Genomic DNA, 24,407 nt, shown 5'->3' with positions numbered 1-24,407 from the left:
ATAAAGAATTTGACAGTTATGTTTGACACCTTTTAGCAAAATACCGTTCAAAAACATTTACAGGGCGGAAGATGCTTTGTCATGGCCACTTTGTTCTAACCAACTTTTTAACAAAAATGCTCTGCCCATTTCGGAGGGGAAAAAATATTTTATTTGTATTACTGAATATAATCCACTATGCATCAATAAAAAATCCACACATGAAAAATGAATGAGAAAACAAAATAACATTTTAATAGTCTAATATTCATTTCAAGTGACATTTTGTACATTTGGCACCTCTTCCCTCTTCATGTTTTCAGCCATATGGTGGCAGTATGGTCAAACTTGTTCTAAATGGCTCGAGGTCTGTTCCTGTGAGAGTAATGTACACTTTCCAGGCAAAAGATATTTAATCTAATCCAGATCAATCCAGATGTCCAGATGTTTTTGCACTTCATTAAGATGTAACAGATACATGTTTTATGTTTAATCCAAAGTCTTACAACTCAATTATTACAGTAAAAGAGGTTTGTGTCAATGCCTACAGTGCAATGTAGATTGCTGCTGAGCATACAAAGTAGACAATCTCTGAATAACCTATTTCATAAACCTCTCCATAAACCCCTTTCATTTTCATGACAATCATAAGGATATCAACTGCATTTCATTCATTTGCTATGAGCTAAACCTTATTAGCTGGTTCCACATCACAAATGAAGATCACATTAAAAGAAAACTCCTTCCGAAGTCCACACATTGAAGAAAGCAACAGCTATTCATAAACACCCGTATTTCAATAAATGTTTGAAATTGTTAAATTGTAAAAAAAAAAAAAAGTTTTTTTTTTTTTTACGTAGGAAATTGATGTAAGTATCTAATGTAAACTTTCTCCACAGTCGAAACAGGCTATTTTTGATTTTTGATGTGACACTGACACCCCACCCCCTGACTCCTTGAATTATAATCCGGTTTGCAAACAGGTTAGTCAGAAAGTGTTTTGTTTCTGAGAGGCCGTTCCAGCTGTTGCATTTCAGGGAACTGATATCCTTCTGAGTGGCTGTGGAGGAGGCTGGTTTGGCAGGAAATTGTCTGATTACCAGAGGAGGGAGCACAGCATGAATGTGTTGCAGACTCTTCTCTCTCTTCCCTGCGCAGTGACACTTCATTTAATACCAATACAGGTCCTTTTTCTCCAGAACTATTCCTGAAAGAGGGAGGAATAGGTGATGAATAACTCAAAACAGACCTTTTGAAAACCAACCAAACAATCAAATGATATGAAGTTGAGAAAAAGTACTGAAGCACAGGTACTGTGAAACCTCCCTAATCTTCACAACACCAATTCATTTTGGATGGTAGATTTATCTGACAGTGATCTAGGCTACAGTTCACTATCTAATCTGTGTAAGAGAGAAGTCTTCCTTTTCCTACACATGAATAGTGATAGGGGATCTGTGTTGAGGCAGCCATACCTGAGTCAGGGTTCATGGGTTCTCTGAAGACCGGGTGACCCGTCCAGCTAGGGAAAAGCTCTGGTTTGGAGCCTGAGACCATGTCTGCAGCCACCTCTGACCGGTCACTGTGGAGGAGATTGAGCAGGGAGTTGGTGTAATGCTGTCCAGTGACCCCCAGGCCCTCAGGGGACATGGCATGGGGATAGGCCATGGCGGGAAGGCCCAGACCACCATGTTGCCTGGAGGCAAAGGCCCAGGGGCTGGGGCTCTCGTCTGGGGAGTCGAGGGCGAGGGGGTGGCTGGAGCTGGACTCCTTGGTGTTGCTCAGCTGAAGGGAACCAGAGACAGGGGCAAAGTGGCCTTCAGACCAGGACGGGGTCGAGACACCCCACCGACAAGACGTTAAGTCAGACTCTGAAACAGATTGAGAAAAAGTATCTAGAATTGTATTTCATTGTGTACATTTCACATGTCAGTGAACACCTGTTTTCTTGTTTGGTGCACACAGCATCAGGATGATAAACGTAATTGCACAGTATGAGATATTGTGCAATATTGTCTGCTCACCAGATTTGACAGCTTTGCGGCTCTTTTTGCCCTTCCCGCTGGGGGCCTTGTTCTTGCCGGCCTTGCCGAGGGCACGGGTGAAGTGTTGGTCCACCATGCTACCAATGTCACCCTGGAAGTAGGTGAAGATGACTCTATCGGACTGCACCTCTGTCTTTACAACTTCCTGGGGGCTACCTGAACGAACTGCCATCGCTGACTCAACTCAGATCCTGGTGGAACACAGTAGAGTACAGTGGAGGCTGCTGAGGGGAGGATGGCTCATAATAATGGCCGTAAGGAGCATATTGAATGGCATCAAACACATGGAAACCATTTGTTTGATGTGTTTGATACCATTCCGCTCCAGCCTTTACCAACGAGCCCGTCCTCCCCAATTAAGGTGTCACCAGCCTCCTGTGGTAGAGTACAATAGTTGAAAGGTAGAGAACATTGATATTGTGAATAGCAAATCCATCTGTAGGCTAGGCTACTCATACAGCATGTGATTGTTTCATTCATTGGAATTATGCTGTTTGTAAGTCTATCATTTAGGATATGGATTTAATTTGCTTTGCTTTATCTTGGCCAGGGCGCAGTTGTAAATTAGAACTTGTTCTCAACCAGCTTACCTGGTTAAATAAAGGTGAAATGAAAATAAAAAACATTTAAAAAATGTTAACTCTCTCGGTTTGGATTGGATTTCCTGACTTGGATGGATACCGTAGCATCCAAGGGGAATTAACAAATCATCTCGCCATGAAGTAGTCAAATAGTTCTTTTTTATTTTGTTTTAATAAAAAAAAAAGGAAAGTATCCTGGTGAGCTTATATGATTCACCGACAGTTGAAAAATCCCCAACAACCGTGTGTGTATGACTGTAATAGAATGGGCAGGATAAGCTTTCCAAAACGTGACTGAAATGACATCTTTTAATTAGCAGATATCTGTTATTTAAAAACAATGTCTGCTTGTCAGTACACACATTATAGGTACAAAGTAAATCAATGCTCATTGCTGTCCACATGTTACAAGCTACATACCTTTTATCACAACTTTGTGATAGACATATTTTTTATCTTTGATTCAGTCCAATTGTATCAACAACCACATAATATTGAATGAAAAAGGTCCTAAGTGACATAAATTAGAGAATAATAGATAATTCACCATAAACGGTTATGGTGAATTATAATAATCAGACATGTATCTGCAAATATTGTTAAAACCATATATTACATTGACAGTATTCTTAGATTGTATCAGAAGAAAGGAATACATGACATGTACTCTTACCTGAGCAGGTGAGCTCCTCTGACCAAGGACCAAGTTCCTGGTTGGATTGATTGAAAGAACCTTTACTGTTGTTGATTACATGCAATTGCCAAAAATGAGTCAAAATATCATTCCTTTGACAACAGCACTGGCATTCTTCAAATGCTGCTGATATAATACAACCTTTAAAGATCGTGGTGCTCTTTCAAGTTTCCAGATTGACGGAGTAAACATCAAACTCTCCGCTTATTGGAGTCAGCCGCCTCCCTTCAACACATCCAGCGCTCCAGCTGCCTGCTGTGCAGTAGACGTCGGGAGGGAGGGTGTGACAACGCTATGAACTCGGTATGATGAGAATGTAACTCAACAAGTTCCTCCACACACTTGCAGCACCTTTTAAAAACATTCCTTAGTGAACTGCACTGCCAAAAACGTCTATTCACGTTTAAAGAAGAGTTCATGGGAACACATTCTATATGGGAAGTTAGAAAGTGTGGAAATATCTGCAGTTTGATATTGGAAGGGTTCAAAGGTTATAGAATGGCTATTGATTTGTGATATTTACATGCTCTTACTTTCTGTGCACTGTGCAAGTAATAATCCTCATGTCAATCTAAGACAAGCATTGTATGCTCAGCATAGATGTTTTCCGACGGGCAGAATGCAGACAGCTGACCATTTTCAGACAGTAAGGTAATTGCAATAATGCAATAAATAAATATTCTATATTAGACTTGAAATGGTTATTTGAAACAGCTCTCTTTAGAAAAGGAGACGGTATTCCATATGCGTACAGAGAACTACAATCAAAGTCCCAGCCACCAATGAAGATGTGATGCAGACATCGTTTCACTAGTCAACACAAGGACACATTGCCTTGTAACCATACAGCTGAAACAACATGAGATGTTATGCTGGGGCGGCAGGGTAGCCTAGTGGTTAGAGCGTTGGACTAGTAACCGGAAGGTTGCAAGTTCAAACCCCCGAGCTGACAAGGTACAAATCTGTCGTTCTGCCCCTGAACAGGCAGTTAACCCACTGTTCCTAGGCTGTCATTGAAAATAAGAATCTGTTCTTAACTAGTTAAATAAAGGTAAAAAATATATATTTTAAAAAAATATGCTTGACACAGATCCTCCTTGTCAGATGTCTTTCCATTGAAGTGTCCCCACGTTTACATTCGGCACCTTTTGAATGGACCACGTAGCCTTATCTTTCTGTCAAAATGCAAGTGTGGGAAGAGTGCTATATTCATAAGGTGTATTTTAGATGGAGGAATGGAGAAAAGACTGAAAATAAAAGATTCCCCGCTATGCTAAACAAACCACATTCATCAACCTTCAAGTCTTTTAGAGATGGTGGTTAACATAACTTGTTTCATTAAATGTCATGGATTGTTTCCTGTTGAAATGGTGAGAGACAGCCCAATGGAATGCCTACATTACGAGGCTTTGGAAATATAGGTTTCTGTGAAGTCAAGAAAGGTTTTGAAGTGTCGTTGACTCTTTACACTTCAAGGTTTTCATTCCTCTTCTTTATTTGCAAAAGTTTTTAATTTAACATCATGAAAAGATAAACAGAAACACATTATGGAGAAGAGAAATGCAATTTGCCAGATAGAATGCACAAGGTACCAACATATTGATCATTTACTACAACAATAGTCCACTTACAACACACATCATTCATAGAGTTTGTGTCCTTTAATGCACAGAACAGGCTAACACTTAAACCTAGATTATGTTTATGTCCTGAGGAAGTTGAGACTGCACTGCAGAGAGACATACGACAGTGCAATTCAGAATGGCCTGAACTCAGGTGTCTGCTATGATGTCCTGAGCTCAAGCTTTTCCCATTGTTTCAGATGAAGGATGTTATAGCACATGTTGTGTAAAGTTCAGTGTCCCTGTCCTGTGAGCCATGCTAGGCCCCCTGGTGGAGCTAGGCTCGGCCCCCTGGTGGAGCCATGCTAGGCCCCCTGGTGGAGCCATGCTAGGCCCCCTGGTGGAGCTAGGCTAGGCCCCCTGGTTGAGCCATGCTAGGCCCCCTGGTGGAGCCATGCTAGGCCCCCTGGTGGAGCAAGGCTAGGCCCCCTGGTGGAGCCTAGCCCCCCTGGTGGAGCTAGGCCCCCTGGTGGCGCTAGGCTAGGCCCCCTGGTGGAGCTAGGCTATGCCCCCTGGTAGAGCTAGGCCCCCTGGTGGAACTAGGCTAGGCCCACTGGTGGACCTAGGCTAGGCCCCCTGGTGGAGCTAGGCTAGGCCCCCTGGTGGAGCTAGGCTCCCTGGTGGAGCTAGGCTAGGCCCCCTGGTGGAGCTAGGCTTCCTGGTGGAGCTACAGTAGACTAGGCCCCCTGTTGGTAGGGTGTGCCAGAGCTACAGCTAGCTGTAGTGGAGTCATCAGAGATCTTCCTAGAGGAGGTGTTGACAGACTTGACAGATGGAGAGCGGTGCACCAGCTGGTTCTGCTTGGTCTTGCTGCCCATCGTCATGGAGTGGCTCCAATCTAAACCCGGGTCAAAGGTAAAAATGAAGCAACTTCAGGAACACTCTCTATGAATCATATTTACATTTACATTTGAGTCATTTAGCAGACAAACTGCTTGGAGGTCCATCGACTGTACCTGAGTAGTCATTGAGCCTGAATCGGCCACAGCACAGATGGATCCTCCACTGCTTCCTCACATTCTCTTTCATCAGGCAGTGGAACACAAAGATAAAGAACCCTGAAACACAGCCGGAGAGAAGATAATGGGGCTTCTCTCTTTCTATCTCTGTCTCCACCTGCCTGCTTACTTGCCTCTCTCTCTCTCTCTCTCTCTCTCTTCCATACCTTATTGTACAATAGACACTATTATATTGGTCCCCTTACCTTGCAGACTGTTGAGGACTGAGAAGAGGTAGAGTATAGGGACCCTGGCTGGTCCCCAGGTAAAGAAGGCTATTGGCCAGGTGAGACCCAATAGGAAGGTGAGACTGGCCACTGCTCTCAAATCATGCATGGCACAGCGCTTGTTTCCTGTTGCTGCAGGCTTATTGGTATGCATGTGGCGGATTTGGACCAGAACCACAATGAACACGACCACGTTAAAGACCAGGACCAGCAGCACGAACGACACGACCGTGACGTAGAAGAAAACATTACTCTGCATCCAACAGCTGAGAAAGGGAGAGATGATTAATAACATGGATGTGATGAACTGCCACACACCCCTATCAATAACCTGTATCAGTAACACTGGTCAACTGGCCGTGCAGCACACTCACAATGGCTCAGAGCCCTGTAGAGAGTCAAGGGAGGCCTCAGATAGAACATTGCCATAGGCATCCTTCTCTACGGCTAGGACCATGCTGACAATCACCAGAGGAATGCCTGTGTGGAGACAGAGAACTTCTTCATTCTATTCCCTCATCAAACATGGTCAGCCAATCCGTTAGATCAGGGCCTGTGTAAACGTTTCAAACACTGACTACAATACAAAAGCGTCGAAAAGGAAAGTAAATCACTGTCGTTTGCCTTGAATTGATTGATCTTTTTTTTTTTATCGACTCAAGGCTCTCAACACATATTAGAATGTTATTCCGAGACAAGCAAATAAAAAAAGATAATTGTAGTCATACAATTCTTGCTCTAAAATATTTTAATACAAGTGTCCTTATTTTGCTTCAGACTGCCTTACCCCAGCCGAGGGCGCAGAACTTGTGGATGTAGAGGGGGACATAGACGTTGAAGACCTTGACCAGAGCGAAGTACATGTGGATGGCCTCCAGGCCCATCCAGGTGAATGAGGCTAACAGGAAGTAGTGCAGCGTGGCTGCCGTGCTGATGCAGAGACCGTAGCTGCCGAAGGAGGACAGCCAGGAGTCCAGCAGGAAGACTAGGTTCAGGCCCAGCAGAGCCACAGAAAGGTTGATGAGGATCTTAGATGGGTAGTCGCTACGCAGCTTCCTGTGACGGAGTGGGGGAGAGAGAGAGAGAGAGAGAGAGAGAGAGAGAGAGAGAATATTGGGAGATGAATGGAAAGAGGGTGAGAATGAGAAGAATAGTGTGAGTGGCAGATGAAGCACAGGAAGAAATAAGCCAATGACACAGAGAGAAACAGACAACACTGCTACTCCTACTGCTCTCTCTTCGTCTGCCCACGTGTTCTCGCACACCCCGAGAGCTTCTGGTCAGCGGGGTGGTGGCACCGGGATCCTCATCTCTCCCAAGTGGTCATTCTCTCTTTCTCCCCTTACCCATCTGTCTATCGCCTCCTTTGAATTCCATGCTGTCACAGTTACCAGCCCTTTCAAGCTTAACATCCTTATCATTTATCGCCCTCCAGGTTCCCTCGGAGAGTTCATCAATGAGCTTGATGCCTTGATAAGCTCCTTTCCTGAGGACGGCTCACCTCTCACAGTTCTGGGCGACTTTAACCTCCCCACGTCTACCTTTGACTCATTCCTCTCTGCCTCCTTCTTTCCACTCCTCTCCTCTTTTGACCTCACCCTCTCACCTTCCCCCTACTCACAAGGCAGGAAATACGCTCGACCTCATCTTTACTAGATGCTGTTCTTCCACTAACCTCATTGCAACTCCCCTCCAAGTCTCCGACCACTACCTTGTATCCTTTTCCCTCTCGCTCTCATCCAACACTTCCCACACTGCCCCTACTCGGATGGTATCGCGCCGTCCCAACCTTCGCTCTCTCTCCCCGCTACTCTCTCCTCTTCCATCCTATCATCTCTTCCTCTGCTCAAACCTTCTCCAACCTATCTCCTGATTCTGCCTCCTCAACCCTCCTCTCCTCCTTTCTGCATCCTTTGACTCTCTATGTCCCCTATCCTCCAGGCCGGCTCGGTCCTCCCCTCCCGCTCCGTGGCTCGATGACTCATTGCGAGCTCACAGAACAGGGCTCCGGGCAGCCGAGCGGAAATGGAGGAAAACTCGCCTCCCTGCGGACCTGACATCCTTTCACTCCCTCCTCTCTACATTTTCCTCTTCTCTCTCTGCTGCTAAAGCCACTTTCTACCACTCTAAATTCCAAGCATCTGCCTCTAACCCTAGGAAGCTCTTTGCAACCTTCTCCTCCCTCCTGAATCCTCCCCCCTCCTCCCTCTCTGCAGATGACTTCGTCAACCATTTTGAAAAGAAGATCGACGACATCCGATCCTCGTTTGCTAAGTCAAACGACACCGCTGGTTCTGCTCACACTGCCCTACCTTGTACCTCTTTCTCCCCTCTCTCTCCAGATGAAATCTCGCGTCCGCCCGGCCGCCCAACAACCTGCCCGCTTGACCCTATCCCCTCCTCTCTTCTCCAGACCATTTCCGGAGACCTTCTCCCTTACCTCACCTCGCTCATCAACTCATCCCTGACCGCTGGCTACGTCCCTTCCGTCTTCAAGAGAGCGAGAGTTGCACCCCTTCTGAAAAAACCTACACTCGATCCCTCCGATGTCAACAACTACAGACCAGTATCCCTTCTTTCTTTTCTCTCCAAAACTCTTGAACGTGCCGTCCTTGGCCAGCTCTCCAGCTATCTCTCTCAGAATGACCTTCTTGATCCAAATCAGTCAGGTTTCAAGACTAGTCATTCAACTGAGACTGCTCTTCTCTGTATCACGGAGGCGCTCCGCACTGCTAAAGCTAACTCTCTCTCCTCTGCTCTCATCCTTCTAGACCTATCGGCTGCCTTCGATACTGTGAACCATCAGATCCTCCTCTCCACCCTCTCCGAGTTGGGCATCTCCGGCGCGGCCCACGCTTGGATTGCGTCCTACCTGACAGGTCGCTCCTACCAGGTGGCATGGCGAGAATCCGTCTCCACACCACGTGCTCTCACCACTGGTGTCCCCAGGGCTCTGTTCTAGGCCCTCTCCTATTCTCGCTATACACCAAGTCACTTGGCTCTGTCATAACCTCACATGGTCTCTCCTATCATTGCTATGCAGACGACACACAATTAATCTTCTCCTTTCCCCCTTCTGATGACCAGGTGGCGAATCGCATCTCTGCATGTCTGGCAGACATATCAGTGTGGATGACGGATCACCACCTCAAGCTGAATCTCGGCAAGACGGAGCTGCTCTTCCTCCCGGGAAGGACTGCCCGTTCCATGATCTCGCCATCACGGTTGACAACTCCATTGTGTCCTCCTCCCAGAGCGCTAAGAACCTTGGCGTGATCCTGGACAACACCCTGTCGTTCTCAACTAACATCAAGGCGGTGGCCCGTTCCTGTAGGTTCATGCTCTACAACATCCGCAGAGTACGACCCTGCCTCACACAGGAAGCGGCGCAGGTCCTAATCCAGGCACTTGTCATCTCCCGTCTGGATTACTGCAACTCGCTGTTGGCTGGGCTCCCTGCCTGTGCCATTAAACCCCTACAACTCATCCAGAACGCTGCAGCCCGTCTGGTGTTCAACCTTCCCAAGTTCTCTCACGTCACCCGCTCCTCCGCTCTCTCCACTGGCTTCCAGTTGAAGCTCGCATCCGCTACAAGACCATGGTGCTTGCCTACGGAGCTGTGAGGGGAACGGCACCTCAGTACCTCCAGGCTCTGATCAGGCCCTACACCCAAACAAGGGCACTGCGTTCATCCACCTCTGGCCTGCTCGCCTCCCTACCACTGAGGAAGTACAGTTCCCGCTCAGCCCAGTCAAAACTGTTCGCTGCTCTGGCCCCCCAATGATGGAACAAACTCCCTCACGACGCCAGGACAGCGGAGTCAATCACCACCTTCCGGAGACACCTGAAACCCCACCTCTTTAAGGAATACCTAGGATAGGATAAAGTAATCCCTCTCACCCCCCTTAAAAGATTTAGATGCACTACTGTTCCACTGGATGTCATAAGGTGAATGCACCAATTTGTAAGTCGCTCTGGATAAGAGCGTCTGCTAAATGACTTAAATGTAATGTAAATGTAGAAAGGAGGAGAGGTGGAGAATGTGATGTGAAAGGCTACAGAAAAGTATAGAACATAGTGTGTAGTAATATCACCAAATAGTCTGCCCTGTCTGTCCCATCCATGAATCTGCCTCCTTGACTATCTGTCCAGATGCTGACTTACTCAAAGACCACGTAGGTGAGCAGGCTGATGCCCAGGAAGATGGAGGACACACCACAGCCCAGGTAAGAGATGACCGTCAGGATCTCCTGGTCAGCCTCACCGATAGGAGTCCTGGACACATCCTGTAGGACACCACAGAGGCCAAAGGTCAATAGGAGCCTCATATCAGTCCAGATGCAGTGCACTAATGTCTTTTGTTTCCCTCAGTCGACGACAAAAGTGACTCACCAGGAGCACGCCAAAATGGGTCAGGTGGTAGCATTGGCAGGTGGTCTGATAAGCGGAGATAATTGGAAGTGTCTCACAGCCGTTGCTGTCCCATCCACCGCTCCCATTGTTCTTCTGGAAGTCCCAGTACACACACTCCACCTTGTCGTTTTTCTGTTGGGGAAGCAAAGGGTGCAGCTAGTCAGGCTCTAAAGCAGAAACATCACTATGTTCAGTGGTAAGGTGAAGCTATTTTTCATTCCTCACCTCTTTCAGCTTGAGGTGACGAAGTGTCACCACCACGGGATCCCTGAGGTTGCTGACATTGCTGTTGTTGACACTGGCAGACACCACATAACTATTCAGCGTCCAGTTGGTTGCTGGGTCCTGTGAATGATCATAAAACCTTTAACACTGAACTACTGTACGTTTGCTGTAAGCTTCCCTTCGAAATAAGTAAGCCATCCTTCCATAGCTTCCTGCAGTCAAGTGACCACATCGCCCTCTAGTGGCCTCATGGGTGGAACGTTATTAATATTGTTCATCATTTCCTAAATTACTTTTAAAAACTTGCTGTTTCTATGTCAAACGTTTAAAAATATATATATTTCAGTTTTCTGTGATATATATTAAGTGTAATATTGGGATGCAAACTCAAAATGTTATACATTTCAACTCTATATCTGACATGGTACAGGTGTCTTCTTTTTTAAGCCATAACCTTGTGTGTGAGGTGTATACTTTTGTTTCGGAGTAGATTTGTTTAAGACTACCAAGAAACACTCTGTGTGACCATGATTTAGCCCACTGAGGTAAAAGGTTATTAATGAATAATTAACCAAAAATCATGATGCACCTCATACGTTGTTAACGACATCAAGTCATTCTTAACCAGGTACCTTGAAAAGCTCTTGTATGCCATAGAAGTGGAACTGAACTCTCTTTTTTTTGTTTCCCTGGGGGAAGAAGTTGTGAAGGGACTGCGGAAGGGAGATGGATGCAACTGTGCCATCACAAGGCCGACTCAAGAACGTCTGGTTGACATAGGTCTATAAAAGAAAGTGGTGTACAAATCATCAAAACGCATGTACAATGATTTATTCAAGTGGACATATATAACTACATTTCATCATGGAATTAAAGGTCATTGCACCACAAGGAAAACAATGGACACATGTTGGAATAAACAATGTTCTTGTTTCTGTAAATCGTCATATTTTCATTACTATTTGCTGTTTCAGCACAGTTGAAATTAATGCTACAGATGTAGGATCTTAATTTGATCACCCTGTTGCAGGAGAGCTTTTCTGCAGTGCAGGAAATGTTAAACTTGGAATGTCCACATAATAATTCACATTTGCTGTTATGCAGAATTATTTATCTTTTCCTTTTTCCATATAACATCTACATGTGTCATATAACATTTACATGTGTCATATAACATCTACATGTGTCATATAACATCTACATGTGTCAAACATTTCTCTGTTCCCTTAAGGACATGTCCTCATTTAAATGGAATAAAAACAGTCCAGTTAATTATGTCATTTATTTTTAGTAGGAAGGGCTCAGTATATCACAGGGAGCAATAAAGAACGGGACATTTATATGGACATATTGACAGGAAATTGGCTGCGCTGCTGGACCATGGACACTGTATCTCTGAGTTGTGATACTCACTGCTAGTCAAATACAGAAAGTGCTTGACCAGACAATAGGGTCATGTTACAATTTTACCTCTGGAACAAGGCCAGTCGAAAACGAGGAGACACCAAACGTGAGGCCCTGGAACTGCTCTGGATCTACGTTGATCATGGAGAGGGCCAGGGAAGGGACAGTCACATTTAGTGACTCCTCGGGGAAATCCATCTGGTCCCCAATGCTGTCTGTGATACCCAGAATTCTGTTGGGAACATGATGGAAAATGTGAGTGACAAATTTGTCATAAAGAACAGCAGAGGAGGAGGAAAATACACAGGTGACATCAGAAAAAAGGAACAATTACATGAAATCTGGCAACCATATTCCCTCTCCCCATTGCCCCTTCCCCTTACTCATTGGCGACCGCTGACAGGTCCGAATTGGACACCAGGATGTCAGCGACGATGTTGACAATATCTCTGCCGAGCTGAGGGGTCACCGTGCTGACCCACAGAACCTCATCCAGCTTCTGGACCACGGTGGCCAGCTGGGAGTCACTCAGGTCCCCCTCGTCACCCAGGAGGTTCTTAATCATGTCCATCACATCTGCTGAGTTGTCTGGGAGGAAAAGACACAAAGTCCAATGTTATGTAGCACACTGCACTGTGGAATATTTTAATATAATACTACTGAAAAACACAGGGGAAGAGGCTAGGGAAGAACATGCATTCCATAGCTACAGTACAACATAACAAATGACTGTTATTTCACCAAAACCTAGTGACTGGTATTTAGACTGCACAAGGCACTTACTTGCTGTGACGGTGACTTTATCCAGATCAGAGATGGTGATTACCGGCTTGCATGCCTTCAGGTTTGGCTTAGCCCATTTGGCTTTCTCAGTCACTCCATCTAACTCACTAAAGGGAAGAAGGGGGCCAGGAGAAAAAAGAGATGAAGGTGAAATGAGCAGAAGACGAGAGGACCAGTCTTGTCTTGTTCTGATCTGTTGTCAATAAACAATGTGTTACTATTTTGCATAATTGCACACCTCTTTTTACGATGATTAAAAAAATATTTTGTGTATTGACGTTTCAGGAAGAAGGGTGGACTACGGAGGCATCATGGGAAACGTAAGTCAAAGGGCTTTCTTTCAATTATAGGTGATGATCCTTTTCTTTCCCTTCAACGTTTACTTCCTGCAGACAACCTTCCCCTGGTAGGCTAAATAAACATTGGCATAATGTATCACTGCTAGCATAATACACGCTAGGACAATGTTTCACTCTGACTCCAGAGGCGTTCCGTCCACCCAATTCAATTGAAGGAAATGGATTCTTGCTCGCACTGAGAGGTCCACCAGTGTCACCTCTGTGACTGAGTGATTGTGTGCACATAGGTAAGAGCGTGTGTGACAGGGTTGCACTGTGTCTAGGAGACATTTGAAGGATCTCTTCGCTGAGCCGTCTCTATGGCAACGGGTGATTTATCCATAGAAATATGATCTTGCCCTTTGACCGTAGTCACAGCTCTGGTATTGAACAGGTTAAAAGACATATTCTGAATCCTCAGAAAGACGTATAGCGCTAAGATGATTCAGCAAGAAACTGTTTGAATAAAGATTACACGATCTACCATACCATGGAATATAATGCACATCATTTTACTTCACAGTATCTACTATATAAACCACCATTTATGGTACTCCCACCATCATCACTACAGCCATGAGATTTTCCGACCCCAATTAACAAGCATTATTGCAAATGTAAAGTTAGCTGGGCCTTCACCATTTCCTGGAAGCCCTTGATCCAAGGTTCTTCTCACAGATCATAGTTATTGTCACCTGGACCTCTGTGATTGGCCATTTATACACGCCCCAGAAACTCTCATGGGTGTCCTTAGGACAGCTCCCAGGATCTGGAGAGGGGAAAATAGGTTAATAAGTCAGGCACGTTCCGTCCTCCTTTCTCTTTTTCCTCCTTTCCTCCTTTCCTCCTTTCTTTCTTTCTTTCATTCTTTCTTTCTTTCTTTCTTTCTTTCTTTCTCTCTCTCTCTCTCGTTCTCTCTCTCTCTCTTTCTTTCTTTCTTTCTTTCTTTCTTCCATGCCTCCCTCTTGGAAGTATGATCTGAGAAAGTATGATTGGTGACAGTAGTTGGGTGGACACCAATCATTCACTCTAAAATAGATTGGAAAATCAAATACAGATGGAGGAAAGGTCAAAGGTCAGCCATACTGTACCTATATGTGAAACGTGGACATCTCTGCGGTCAACCTGGATCTCTTCATCAACATGGTTCCCAGACAGAAGGTCAGTGATGAGTGTTTGAGTGGTCGTGACATTACGTGCATCAGCATCCTCAACCTGGAAGGTACATCTAAACCTACAGATAAAATGTGGGATGAAAACCCAAAACCAACCTGGTGACCAACCTGGGGCAGCAGGTAGCCTAGTGGATAGAGCGTTGGCCAGTAACTGAAATGTTGCTGGATTGAATCCTGAGCTGACAAGATAAACATCTGTTGTTCAGCCTCTGAACAAGGCAGTTAGCCCACTGTTCCCTGGTAGACTGTCATTGTAAATAAGAATTTGTTCTTAACTGACTTGCCTAGTTAAATAAAAGGTACATTTAAAAAAACAGATTCAGTAAAAAAAATGGTTACTGAAATGTCAACAGCATACTAAAACAAGTTGGGGAAAAACAAAACACAACATGTTGGTATCAATATCTATCAAGTCTACATAACAAAATGGCAACTGTTTTTTTACTTTTTTTAAAAGAATCTCTTACCTCTTTTATCATCTCTTACCTTTTTTATAATCTCTTACCTTTTTTATACTCTCTTACCTTTTTCATCATCTCTTACCTTTTTTATCATCTCTTACCTTTTTTATCATCTCTTACCTTTTTCATCATCTCTTACCTTTTTTATCATCTCTTACCTTTTTTATCATCTCTTACCTTTTTCATCATCTCTTACCTTTTTTATCATCTCTTACCTTTTTTATCATCTCTTACCTTTTTTATCATCTCTTACCTTTTTCATCATCTCTTACCTTTTTCATCATCTCTTACCTTTTTTATCATCTCTTTCCATTCTTATCATCTCTTAACTTTTTTATCATCTCTTTCCATTCTTATCATCTCTTAACTTTTTTATCATCTCTTTCCATTCTTATCATCTCTTAACTTTTTTATAATCTCTTTCCATTTTTATCATCTCTTTCCATTCTTATCATCTCTTAACTTTTTTATCATCTCTTTCCATTCTTATCATCTCTTACCTTTTTTATAATCTCTTACCTTTTCTCATGCCTCAGCTCAGCAGTCTAACAGAGAAGACACCACAATGAAATATGCACTATACATCTTACTTAACCAAAAACAATTCATGACTAGTGGGCAATAAATTGTTTACTCATATTGAAAGCCATAAACTTACAGTGTGGTAATAAAGATTATGCTCATTAATCTTCGCAATAGTATAACTGGTTCCTTACTGCTGCGATTATGATTAAATGTAGTTACACCCTAAATCAATTTCCAATGTTGATACAGTCATTTGTTTTTAAAACAGCCTCACCATCTCCAGTTCTTGAATCTTTTTATGATCATTGACTCTACAACAAAAACACAAGGAACAAGCCCCCGTTAAAAGGCACACCTCAGGGTCTTATTTTTCTTATGCTACACAGCAGGTCATAATGCAGTTAATGCCAGGACTTACTTATAAGTCGAGTTTAAAATATTGATGTTTAATACGTTCATCTTGACTTTCCCAAGGTTTCTCTGAAGCTGTAACCCAGACAAAAAGACGCTGTGTCGACCGTTAGGCTGAAGAGAATGTTGTTGTACGTTTATCATCCTCCAGTGCCGATGCTGTTGTTGTTGTGTTTCTTACCCACTTCTGAATGGTCTCCCCTGGGTCGTTGCCAGTTACAGTCGTTGTCATATTCAGTTTCACATTAACTCTGTAGAAGGTGGATGCAATGCCTAATAACAGCATAACAGTGGAAATGATTGTACATTTGAACAGCCTTCATCTCTCAACCTAGGTCTTACACCTATGGAAAATAAACTTATTTTAGAGCCACTGATATTTTTCTATGAAAATGAAGCTTATTTGTAGCGTTAGCAGACAGGTAATCAAATGTGTCATATTGGCTGACCAGGTTTTGTTGAGTTGAAGTCTAAAGATTCTCTGGTTGTAGACAGGCCAGTGGGATTTGCAGGCACTCCAATGGATGGTTGGTATGTCTCTGAAGGAGAGCCAGGGTCTACAGACAAGAAAGGAACCAGCTTCTTTAGAATAGATTGGTGGAAATGGAATGGAAGCCAATTTCAGGTCCTCCTTAGTGCACAGCAGTCCAGCATTTCTATTTTATGAAAGAACTGTGTCACCTGATGCAGTAGTGCTGGTTGGTGAGAAGGTAGTAGTGCTGGTTGGTGAGAAGGTAGTAGTTCTGGTTGGTGAGCCAGTAGTAGTTCTGGTTGGTGAGCCAGCAGTGGTGCTGGTTGGTGAGAAGGTAGTAGTTCTGGTTGGTGAGCCAGTAGTAGTGCTGGTTGGTGAGAAGGTAGTAGTTCTGGTTGGTGAGCCAGTAGTAGTTCTGGTTGGTGAGCCAGTAGTAGTTCTGGTTGGTGAGCCAGCAGTGGTGCTGGTTGGTGAGAAGGTAGTAGTTCTGGTTGGTGAGCCAGTAGTAGTGCTGGTTGGTGAGAAGGTAGTAGTTCTGGTTGGTGAGCCAGCAGTGGTGCTGGTTGGTGAGCCAGTAGTAGTGCTGGTTGGTGAGCCAGCAGTGGTGCTGGTTGGTGAGAAGGTAGTAGTTCTGGTTGGTGAGCCAGTAGTAGTTCTGGTTGGTGAGCCAGCAGTGGTGCTGGTTGGTGAGCCAGCAGTAGTTCTGGTTGGTGAGCCAGCAGTGGTGCTGGTTGGTGAGCCAGCAGTGGTGCTGGTTGGTGGGCCAGCAGTGGTTCTGGTTGGTGAGCCAGCAGTGGTGCTGGTTGGTGAGCCAGTAGTAGTTCTGGTTGGTGGGCCAGTAGTGGTTCTGGTTGGTAAGCCAGCAGTGGTTCTGGTTGGTGAGCCAGCAGTGGTGCTGGTTGGTGAGCCAGCAGTGGTGCTGGTTGGTGAGCCAGCAGTGGTGCTGGTTGGTGAGCCAGTAGTAGTTCTGGTCGGTGAGCCAGCAGTGGTGCTGGTTGGTGAGCCAGTAGTGGTGTTGGTGTCAGTGGGAGGAGAAGCTGTTGCGTTGGGGAAAGCCCCTGTGAGGAATGAGCAAGATATTACACAACAGTGTGCATAACAGCGTGCAAAAATATGAATGTGCAATCCATTTGAATCCATGTGCATGTGTGGGCATGCTATTTGTAGGTGTCTATGTGAATATGTACAGTACCAGTAAAAGGTTTGGACACACCTACTCATTCAAGGGTTTTTCTTTATTTTTTACTATTTTCTACATTGTAGAATAACAGTGAATACATCAAAACTATGACATAACACATATGGAATCATGTAGTAACCAAAAAAGTGTTAAACAAATCAAAATATATGCTATATTTGAGATTTTTCAAAGTAGCCACCCTTGCCTTGATGACAGCTTTGCACACTCTTGCGCTTTCTCTCAACAAGCTTCATGAGGTAGGCACCTTGAATGCATTTCAATTAACAGGTGTGCATTGTTAAAAGTTAATTTGTGGAATTTCTTTCCTTCTTAATGAGCCAATCAGTTGTGTTGTTACAAGTTAGAGGTGGTTTACAGAAGATAGCCCTATTTGGTAAAAGACCAAGTCCATATTATGGCAAGAACAGCTCAAATAAGCAAAGAGAAACGACAGTCCATCGTTACTTTAAGACATGAAGGTCAGTCAATATGGAACATTTTAAGAACTTTGAAAGTTTCTTCAAGTGCAGTTGCAAAAACCATCAAGAGCTATGATGAAACTGGCTCTCATAAGGACCGCCACAGGAAAGGAAGACCCAGAGTTACCTCTGCTGCAGAGGATACGTTCATTAGTTACCAGCCTCAGAAATTCCAGCCCAAAGAAATACCTCAGATTGCAGCCGAAATAAATGCTTCACAGAGTTCAAGTAACAGGCACATCTCAGCATCAACGGTTACGTTCATTAGTTACCAGCCTCAGAAATTCCAGCCCAAAGAAATACCTCAGATTGCAGCCGAAATAAATGCTTCACAGAGTTCAAGTAACAGGCACATCTCAGCATCAACGGTTCAGAGGAGACTAATGAATCAGGCCTTCATGGTTGAATTGCTGCAAATAAACCACTACTAAAGGACACCAATAAGCAGAAGAGACTTGCTTGGGCCAAGAGGCATGAACAATGGACATTAGACCGGTGGAAATCTGTCTTTTGGACTCATGAGATTTTTGGTTCCAACCGCCATGTCTTTGTGAGATGCAGAGTAGGTGAACGGATGATCTCCGCATGTGTGGTTCCCACCGTGAAGCATGGAGGAGGAGGTGTGATGGTGCGGGGCTGCTTTGCTGGGGACACTGTCTGTGATTTATTTAGAACAAGTCACACTTAACCTGCATGGCTATCACAGCATTCTGAAGCGATACGACATCCCATCTGGTTTGCGCTTAGTGGGACTATAATTTGTTTTTCAACAGGACAATGACCCAACACACCTCCAGGCTGTGTAGGGGCTATTTGACCAAGACGGAGAGTGATGGTGTGCTGCATCAGATGACCTGGCCTCCACAATCACCCGACCTCAACTCAATTGAGATGGTTTGGGATGAGTTGGACTGCAGAGTGAAGGGAAAGCAGCCAACAATTGCTCAGCATATGTGGGAACTGCTTCAAGACTGTTGGAAAAGCATTCCAGGTGAAGCTGGTTGAGAGAATGCCAAGAGTGTGCAAAGCTGTCATCAAGGCAAAGGGTGGCTACTTTGAAGAATCTCAAATCTCAAATATATTTTCAACACTTTTTTGGTTACTACATGATTCCATATGTGTTTTTCATAGTTTTGATGTCTTCACTATTATTCTATATGCATAAAATATAAAATAGTAAAAATAAACAAAAACTCTTGTACAGCTAGGTGTGTCCAAACTTTTGACTGGTACTGTATGTGTGTGTATGTGTGTGTATGTGTGTGTGTGTGTGTGTGTGTGTGTGTGTGTGTGTGTGTGTGTGTGTGTGTGTGTGTGTGTGTGTGTGTGTGTGTGTGTGTGTGTGTGTGTGTGTGTGTACCCACCTATGGGGCGTACACTGAGGCTGCTGGGGTCTGCAATAAGGGTGACTTGGCCAGAGGTGAAGGCTAGACTTAGCTTTCCAAAGATATCATTCTGGGCCGCTCCAACATCAGTCTCAGGACTAACACTCACATAGACCAAACAGCTGACACTATGGAGAGAGACACTACAGTGAAGCAACACAACATCAGACTAGAAACTATAATGTCCATTATGCATCCTCATGCATCCTTATGCATTCTCCTCATACCACTTGTCAGAAGTTGAGTTGAACTCCATTTTTCTTGATTCCTGGAAACAAACACATATTTATGATTTTAGTTCTAACTTGTACGGTCTCTTAATTACAATTCTCCCACTTGTTCATGAGTTTACCTTTCCCCTCGTCTGTGACCTGACAAAAGGGTTTACGATGAAAGCCTGTCTGACAGTTTCCTGCCTGTCCTGTTGAATAACAACGTTATCTGGAGCCCTTCAGTGCTGTCCCTATCAGCAGCACGGTGCTTCTCTGAGGATATTGCAATCCTCGTTATGGAAAATCAAATTGAGGCACTGGACAGTGACGTACCTGAGCTTTCTCTGTGTTTCGCACACTAGGATTATAGCCCACTTGACAGATCTGGCTGTGTGGGAACACAGATAAAACTAGAGATTAGGCTAAGGGGCATGTGTCCACGCAGTGTTCATTTCAATGTTCTAGGTTGCTTCAACACACACATACACACATCATCATATTCACACAAGATGTTGAAAGTCTAGACAGTTTTGTTCTTTATGTTGGTTTCTCATATAGATATGGCTTCGCTATAGTACACGCACATACAAGCACCCACAAACATACACGCACACTTGCACACCCGTACGCACATACGCATGCACACACACACACACACATACAAAAACACCCTCCCCATTCAAGCAATGCTGTACATTATATTCCAATGGACAATTCCATTCAATTGACACATGAAACTACCTTGGAGATGACACAAAGATGTCACGCACAGAAATGTTCCCAGGAAATATGGTCCCCAGCTGATGGAAAATGACAAAAGAGACAAATAGGGTTCATATTCAACTGGGATTGAATATCATGGCACCTTTATGTAATGGAAAAAGCAATCCTTTATCACATTCTTCTTACCCATTTGCGTATGATGTCCTCTGGGGAATTGACAGGCTTGTCAAGAGGGTGCCGTTGTGCTATGACGGCCTTCATTTTAATTTTGAACATTGACCATGCTAAGAAAGGTGACCGAGACAATCCAACCGGAGAAGACAGGGCATTAACCAGATATTCCATTATAGAAATCACATACAGATGTTCCCTCACATTACCTACAGATGTTCCCTCACACATTATATCAAGAGGATGAAATCTCCCTACTTACTCAAAGAATACATATTTTGTCACAATCATGTTTTCCACTTCACTGTACATTTGTTCAGTGGGGCCCTTTGAATAGAATAGAATGGTGCCCAGGGCTGACTTTCTCAATAGGACTCAAAATAGAATACAGTAGAAGACAATAAGTATGGAAGCTAACCACACTGGAGGCTAGTGTCATCTTCAGGTAGGCAGCTCTGGTAGTCCCAGTCACGGGTGTCCCAGCTCACCACGTTCCCATCGGCACAGCTATGGGCCCTCACCTCCTCAGCCGTCTGCTCCCGCCCCCACATCCTGAACAGGCTTATGTCCCCCAGGAAGTTCTTCCCATCCTCAAACTCCATCACCCCATCTACTATGTTATGGGACACCCCCAGGGTCAGGGTGCCATTGTGGGCCAGTTGCCGGGACAGGCTGGCGTTAACGTGGGCGTCCAGGCGACTGCTCCCATTGATGTAGAGTCTGAGCCTCTCGGAGTTGCTGGACCAGGTGAGGCAGACGTTTTGCCAGTGTTCCAGGGGCAGGTCCTCTGGTACCGACCACTCCTGCCCAAACAGCCATGCCACCAGGAGCCCTCCCCGGCCTGCAAGCCCCAGCTCTACCTGCCTGTTGCCAGGCGCCTTGTACACAAAGCCGGTCCACTCAGGCGTCGCGATCTTCCGGCACAGTTGCACACACACACTGAGCTCTTCCAGGAGGGGCATTACACACTCCTTACCCAGCTGCCACATACATGGACGGCCCAAGAACACCGCCTTCTTACCCCACAGGCTGGGGCTCTGGGAGCCTGGCACAAACACAGAACCAACGTCACACACTGACATTGGACATTTTGGGGACAATTGGACAAAACCTCCTCTAGTGGAGTTCAGTCTTCAGCCATAATGCATTCTATTGACACTACTTTTACCCTAGCGTTTATACAATTGCTTCAAAATCACTTCATTCAATATTTGTATATGACCAATACAATTTGATTTGATTTATTTATGGCCATACCGGAATATGGAAGACAGGTGGTTGCCAGTACCCACAAACACACGGTTATGAAACAGGGCCTCCTGGCAGAATCCATCACCAGTCTAAAACAAAAGATGAATATCTCTCCATGTAAATATCATGTCAGAAAATGGGGAACAATGAAGTATATCTGCAAATAGAACTGTTATCAGACAACAGTACAATATGCAGTACCAGTCAAAAGTTTGGACACACCTACTCATTCAAGTTTTTTTTTAATTTGACTATTTTCTACATTGTAGAATAATTGTGAATACATCAAAACTATTAAATGGAATCATGTAGTAACTAAAAAAGTGTTAAACATATCAAAATATATTTTATATTCTTCAATGTAGCCACCCTTTGCCTTGATGACAGCTTTGCACACTCTTGGCGTTCTCTCAACCAGCTTCACCTGGAACGCTTTTCCAACAGTCTTGAAGGAGTTCCCACATATGCTGAGCACTTGTCGGCTGCTTTTCCTTCACTCTATGGTCCAACTCATCCCAAACCATCTCAATTGGGTTGAGGTTGGGTGATTGTGGTGGCCAGGTCATCTGATGCAGCACTCCATCACTCCCCTTCTTGGTCAAATAGCCCTTTCGTCCTCCATGCTTCACGGTGGGAACCACAAATGCAGAGATCATCCATTCACCTACTCTGTGTCTCTCAAAGACATGGCATTTGGAACCAAATTCTGAAAGTTGAACTCATCAGACCAAAAGATAGATTTCCACCGGTCTAATAGCCATTGGTCGTTTTTCTTGGCCCAAGCAAGACTTTTCTTCTTATTGGTGTCCTTTAATAGTGGTTTCTTTGCAGCAATTCGACCATGAAGGCCTGATTCACGCAGTCTCCCCTGAACAGTTGATGTTGAGATGTGTCTGTTACTTGAACTCTGTGAAGCATTTATTTCGGCTGCAATCTGAGGTGCAGTTAACTTTAATGAACGTATCCTCTGCAGCAGAGGTAACTCTGGGTCTTCCTTTCCTGTGGCGGTCCTCCTGAGAGACAGTTAACTCTAATTAACGTATCCTCTGCAGCAGAGGTAACTCTGGGTCTTCCTTTCCTGTGGAGGTCCTCATGAGAACCAGTTAACTCTAATGAACGTATCCTCTGCAGCAGAGGTAACTCTGGGTCTTCCTTTCCTGTGGAGGTCCTCATGAGAACCAGTTAACTCTAATTAACGTATCCTCTGCAGCAGAGGTAACTCTGGGTCTTCCTTTCCTGTGGTGGTCCTCATGAGAACCAGTTAACTCTAATTAACGTATCCTCTGCAGCAGAGGTAACTCTGGGTCTTCCTTTCCTGTGGAGGTCCTCATGAGAACCAGTTCCATCATAGCACTTGATGTTTTTTGCGACTGCACTTGAAGAAACTTTAAAACTTCTTGAAATTTTCCAGATTGACTGACCTTCATGTCTTTATTCATTTTTTTATTAAGCCCTCCACCACTTCAGAGGACAAATATCTTGTCTTTTTTTAACATATTTTTTGCAACATATATATTGCTTATTTGAGATGTTCTTGCCATACTATGGACTTGGTATTTTACCAAATAGGGCTATCTTCTGTATACCACCCTTACCTTGTGATTGGTTCAAATGAATTAAGAAGGAAAGAAATTCCACAAATGTACTTTTAACAAGGCACACCTGTTAATTGAAATGCATACCAGGTGACTATCTTTTTTGGTTACTACATGATTCCTTTTGTGTTATTTCACAGTTTTGATGTCTTTACTATTAATCTACAATGTAGAAAAATGGTAAATGGTAAAAAAAAATTCAAAAAATTAAGAAAATTCCCTGGAATGAGTAGGTGTGTCCAAACTTGACTGGTACTGTACATGCAAACAAAACTATGACTTACCTGTGTCATCCCCCAGTCCAAAAAGCAATGTCCTTCGCCAGTTAAAACAAGCCAATTAGAATTGAATAAACTGTCTCTTACATGTCTATAACGCCAAATGGAAGGTTAAGAGAAAAGGTTGGCCTCCTGGGATAATAGTCTTTGTTGAATGAGGGAGACTACAATGTCTTCCTCTTTAAGAAGACCTCCACGCCCTCTCCTTTTGTATCCTGGCTTACTTATTAATCAGACACAGAGCAATAAACATAACTAAGGCAACAGAGGGCAGATTGACCATGATATCTACAACTTTAGTTCTTCAAATATGGAAATAGGTATATACAAATTCTACCCAATTTAGAATTCTACTAAATGTATGTGAAAGGCTTTGGGTGAATGGTTTTGGATGATTTACTTGGTCCTGTCACTATATTCTGACTATAACACATGTTCCTGTTGATTGGTATGGAGCTAACAGACAGACATGTCCAGAGAATCAGTAAGGAGTGTTGGGAAACTGACTGATGCCTTGACATCTTACACAATGTGTGTTTCTAATCCTGGGTGCTGATTGGTTAAAACCGCATTCCAGACGGTGTCTATTCCACAAGTTACCACCTGCTAAACCTATGACCTTAAAATGCCTATTTACTCTGTTCCATCTGACTGCGCAATCCACTGTCTCATCAACTCAGCCAGGCAATTTATATACTAGATCTACATTGTAAAAAACCTCTAGACATTATCTACCATTTCTTTTAGATTCGCATTTGGTTGTCAACAGCGGAGATTTGT

At 44.1% G+C, this 24,407-nt stretch overlaps 2 protein-coding genes across 2 annotated transcripts; both read right to left on the bottom strand.

Annotated features, from left to right (window-relative positions):
- Positions 1–212: 212 nt before the first annotated feature.
- LOC115129396 (transcription cofactor vestigial-like protein 2) lies at positions 213–3,570 on the bottom strand. The gene is made up of 4 exons (XM_029659687.2): positions 3,279–3,570; positions 2,004–2,215; positions 1,455–1,850; positions 213–1,186 (listed from the first exon to the last, which is right to left on the bottom strand). Exons 2-4 carry the CDS (start codon positions 2,194–2,196, stop codon positions 1,149–1,151), a joined length of 627 nt encoding a protein of 208 aa, XP_029515547.1. The 5' UTR covers positions 2,197–2,215; positions 3,279–3,570; the 3' UTR covers positions 213–1,148.
- A 1,218-nt stretch (positions 3,571–4,788) lies between these two features.
- LOC115129395 (adhesion G-protein coupled receptor G4-like) lies at positions 4,789–23,789 on the bottom strand. The gene is made up of 28 exons (XM_029659686.2): positions 23,634–23,789; positions 21,761–21,843; positions 20,922–21,548; positions 20,519–20,616; positions 20,351–20,409; positions 19,943–19,997; positions 19,625–19,665; positions 19,377–19,525; positions 16,563–17,411; positions 16,331–16,438; positions 16,063–16,154; positions 15,889–15,956; positions 15,745–15,781; positions 15,465–15,490; positions 14,401–14,543; positions 13,949–14,078; positions 12,972–13,078; positions 12,572–12,776; positions 12,255–12,420; positions 11,417–11,566; positions 10,785–10,904; positions 10,539–10,691; positions 10,311–10,432; positions 6,934–7,202; positions 6,521–6,626; positions 6,126–6,412; positions 5,878–5,979; positions 4,789–5,759 (listed from the first exon to the last, which is right to left on the bottom strand). Exons 2-28 carry the CDS (start codon positions 21,834–21,836, stop codon positions 5,599–5,601), a joined length of 4,506 nt encoding a protein of 1,501 aa, XP_029515546.2. The 5' UTR covers positions 21,837–21,843; positions 23,634–23,789; the 3' UTR covers positions 4,789–5,598.
- Between the last annotated feature and the right edge of the window lie 618 nt (positions 23,790–24,407).

The sequence above is a fragment of the Oncorhynchus nerka genome, linkage group LG5, assembly GCF_034236695.1.
Source record: "Oncorhynchus nerka isolate Pitt River linkage group LG5, Oner_Uvic_2.0, whole genome shotgun sequence".
NCBI classification, from domain to species: Eukaryota; Metazoa; Chordata; class Actinopteri; order Salmoniformes; family Salmonidae; genus Oncorhynchus; species Oncorhynchus nerka.
The sequence above is the reverse complement of the archived record's forward strand: the minus strand, read 5'-3'. Positions and strand labels throughout refer to the sequence as shown.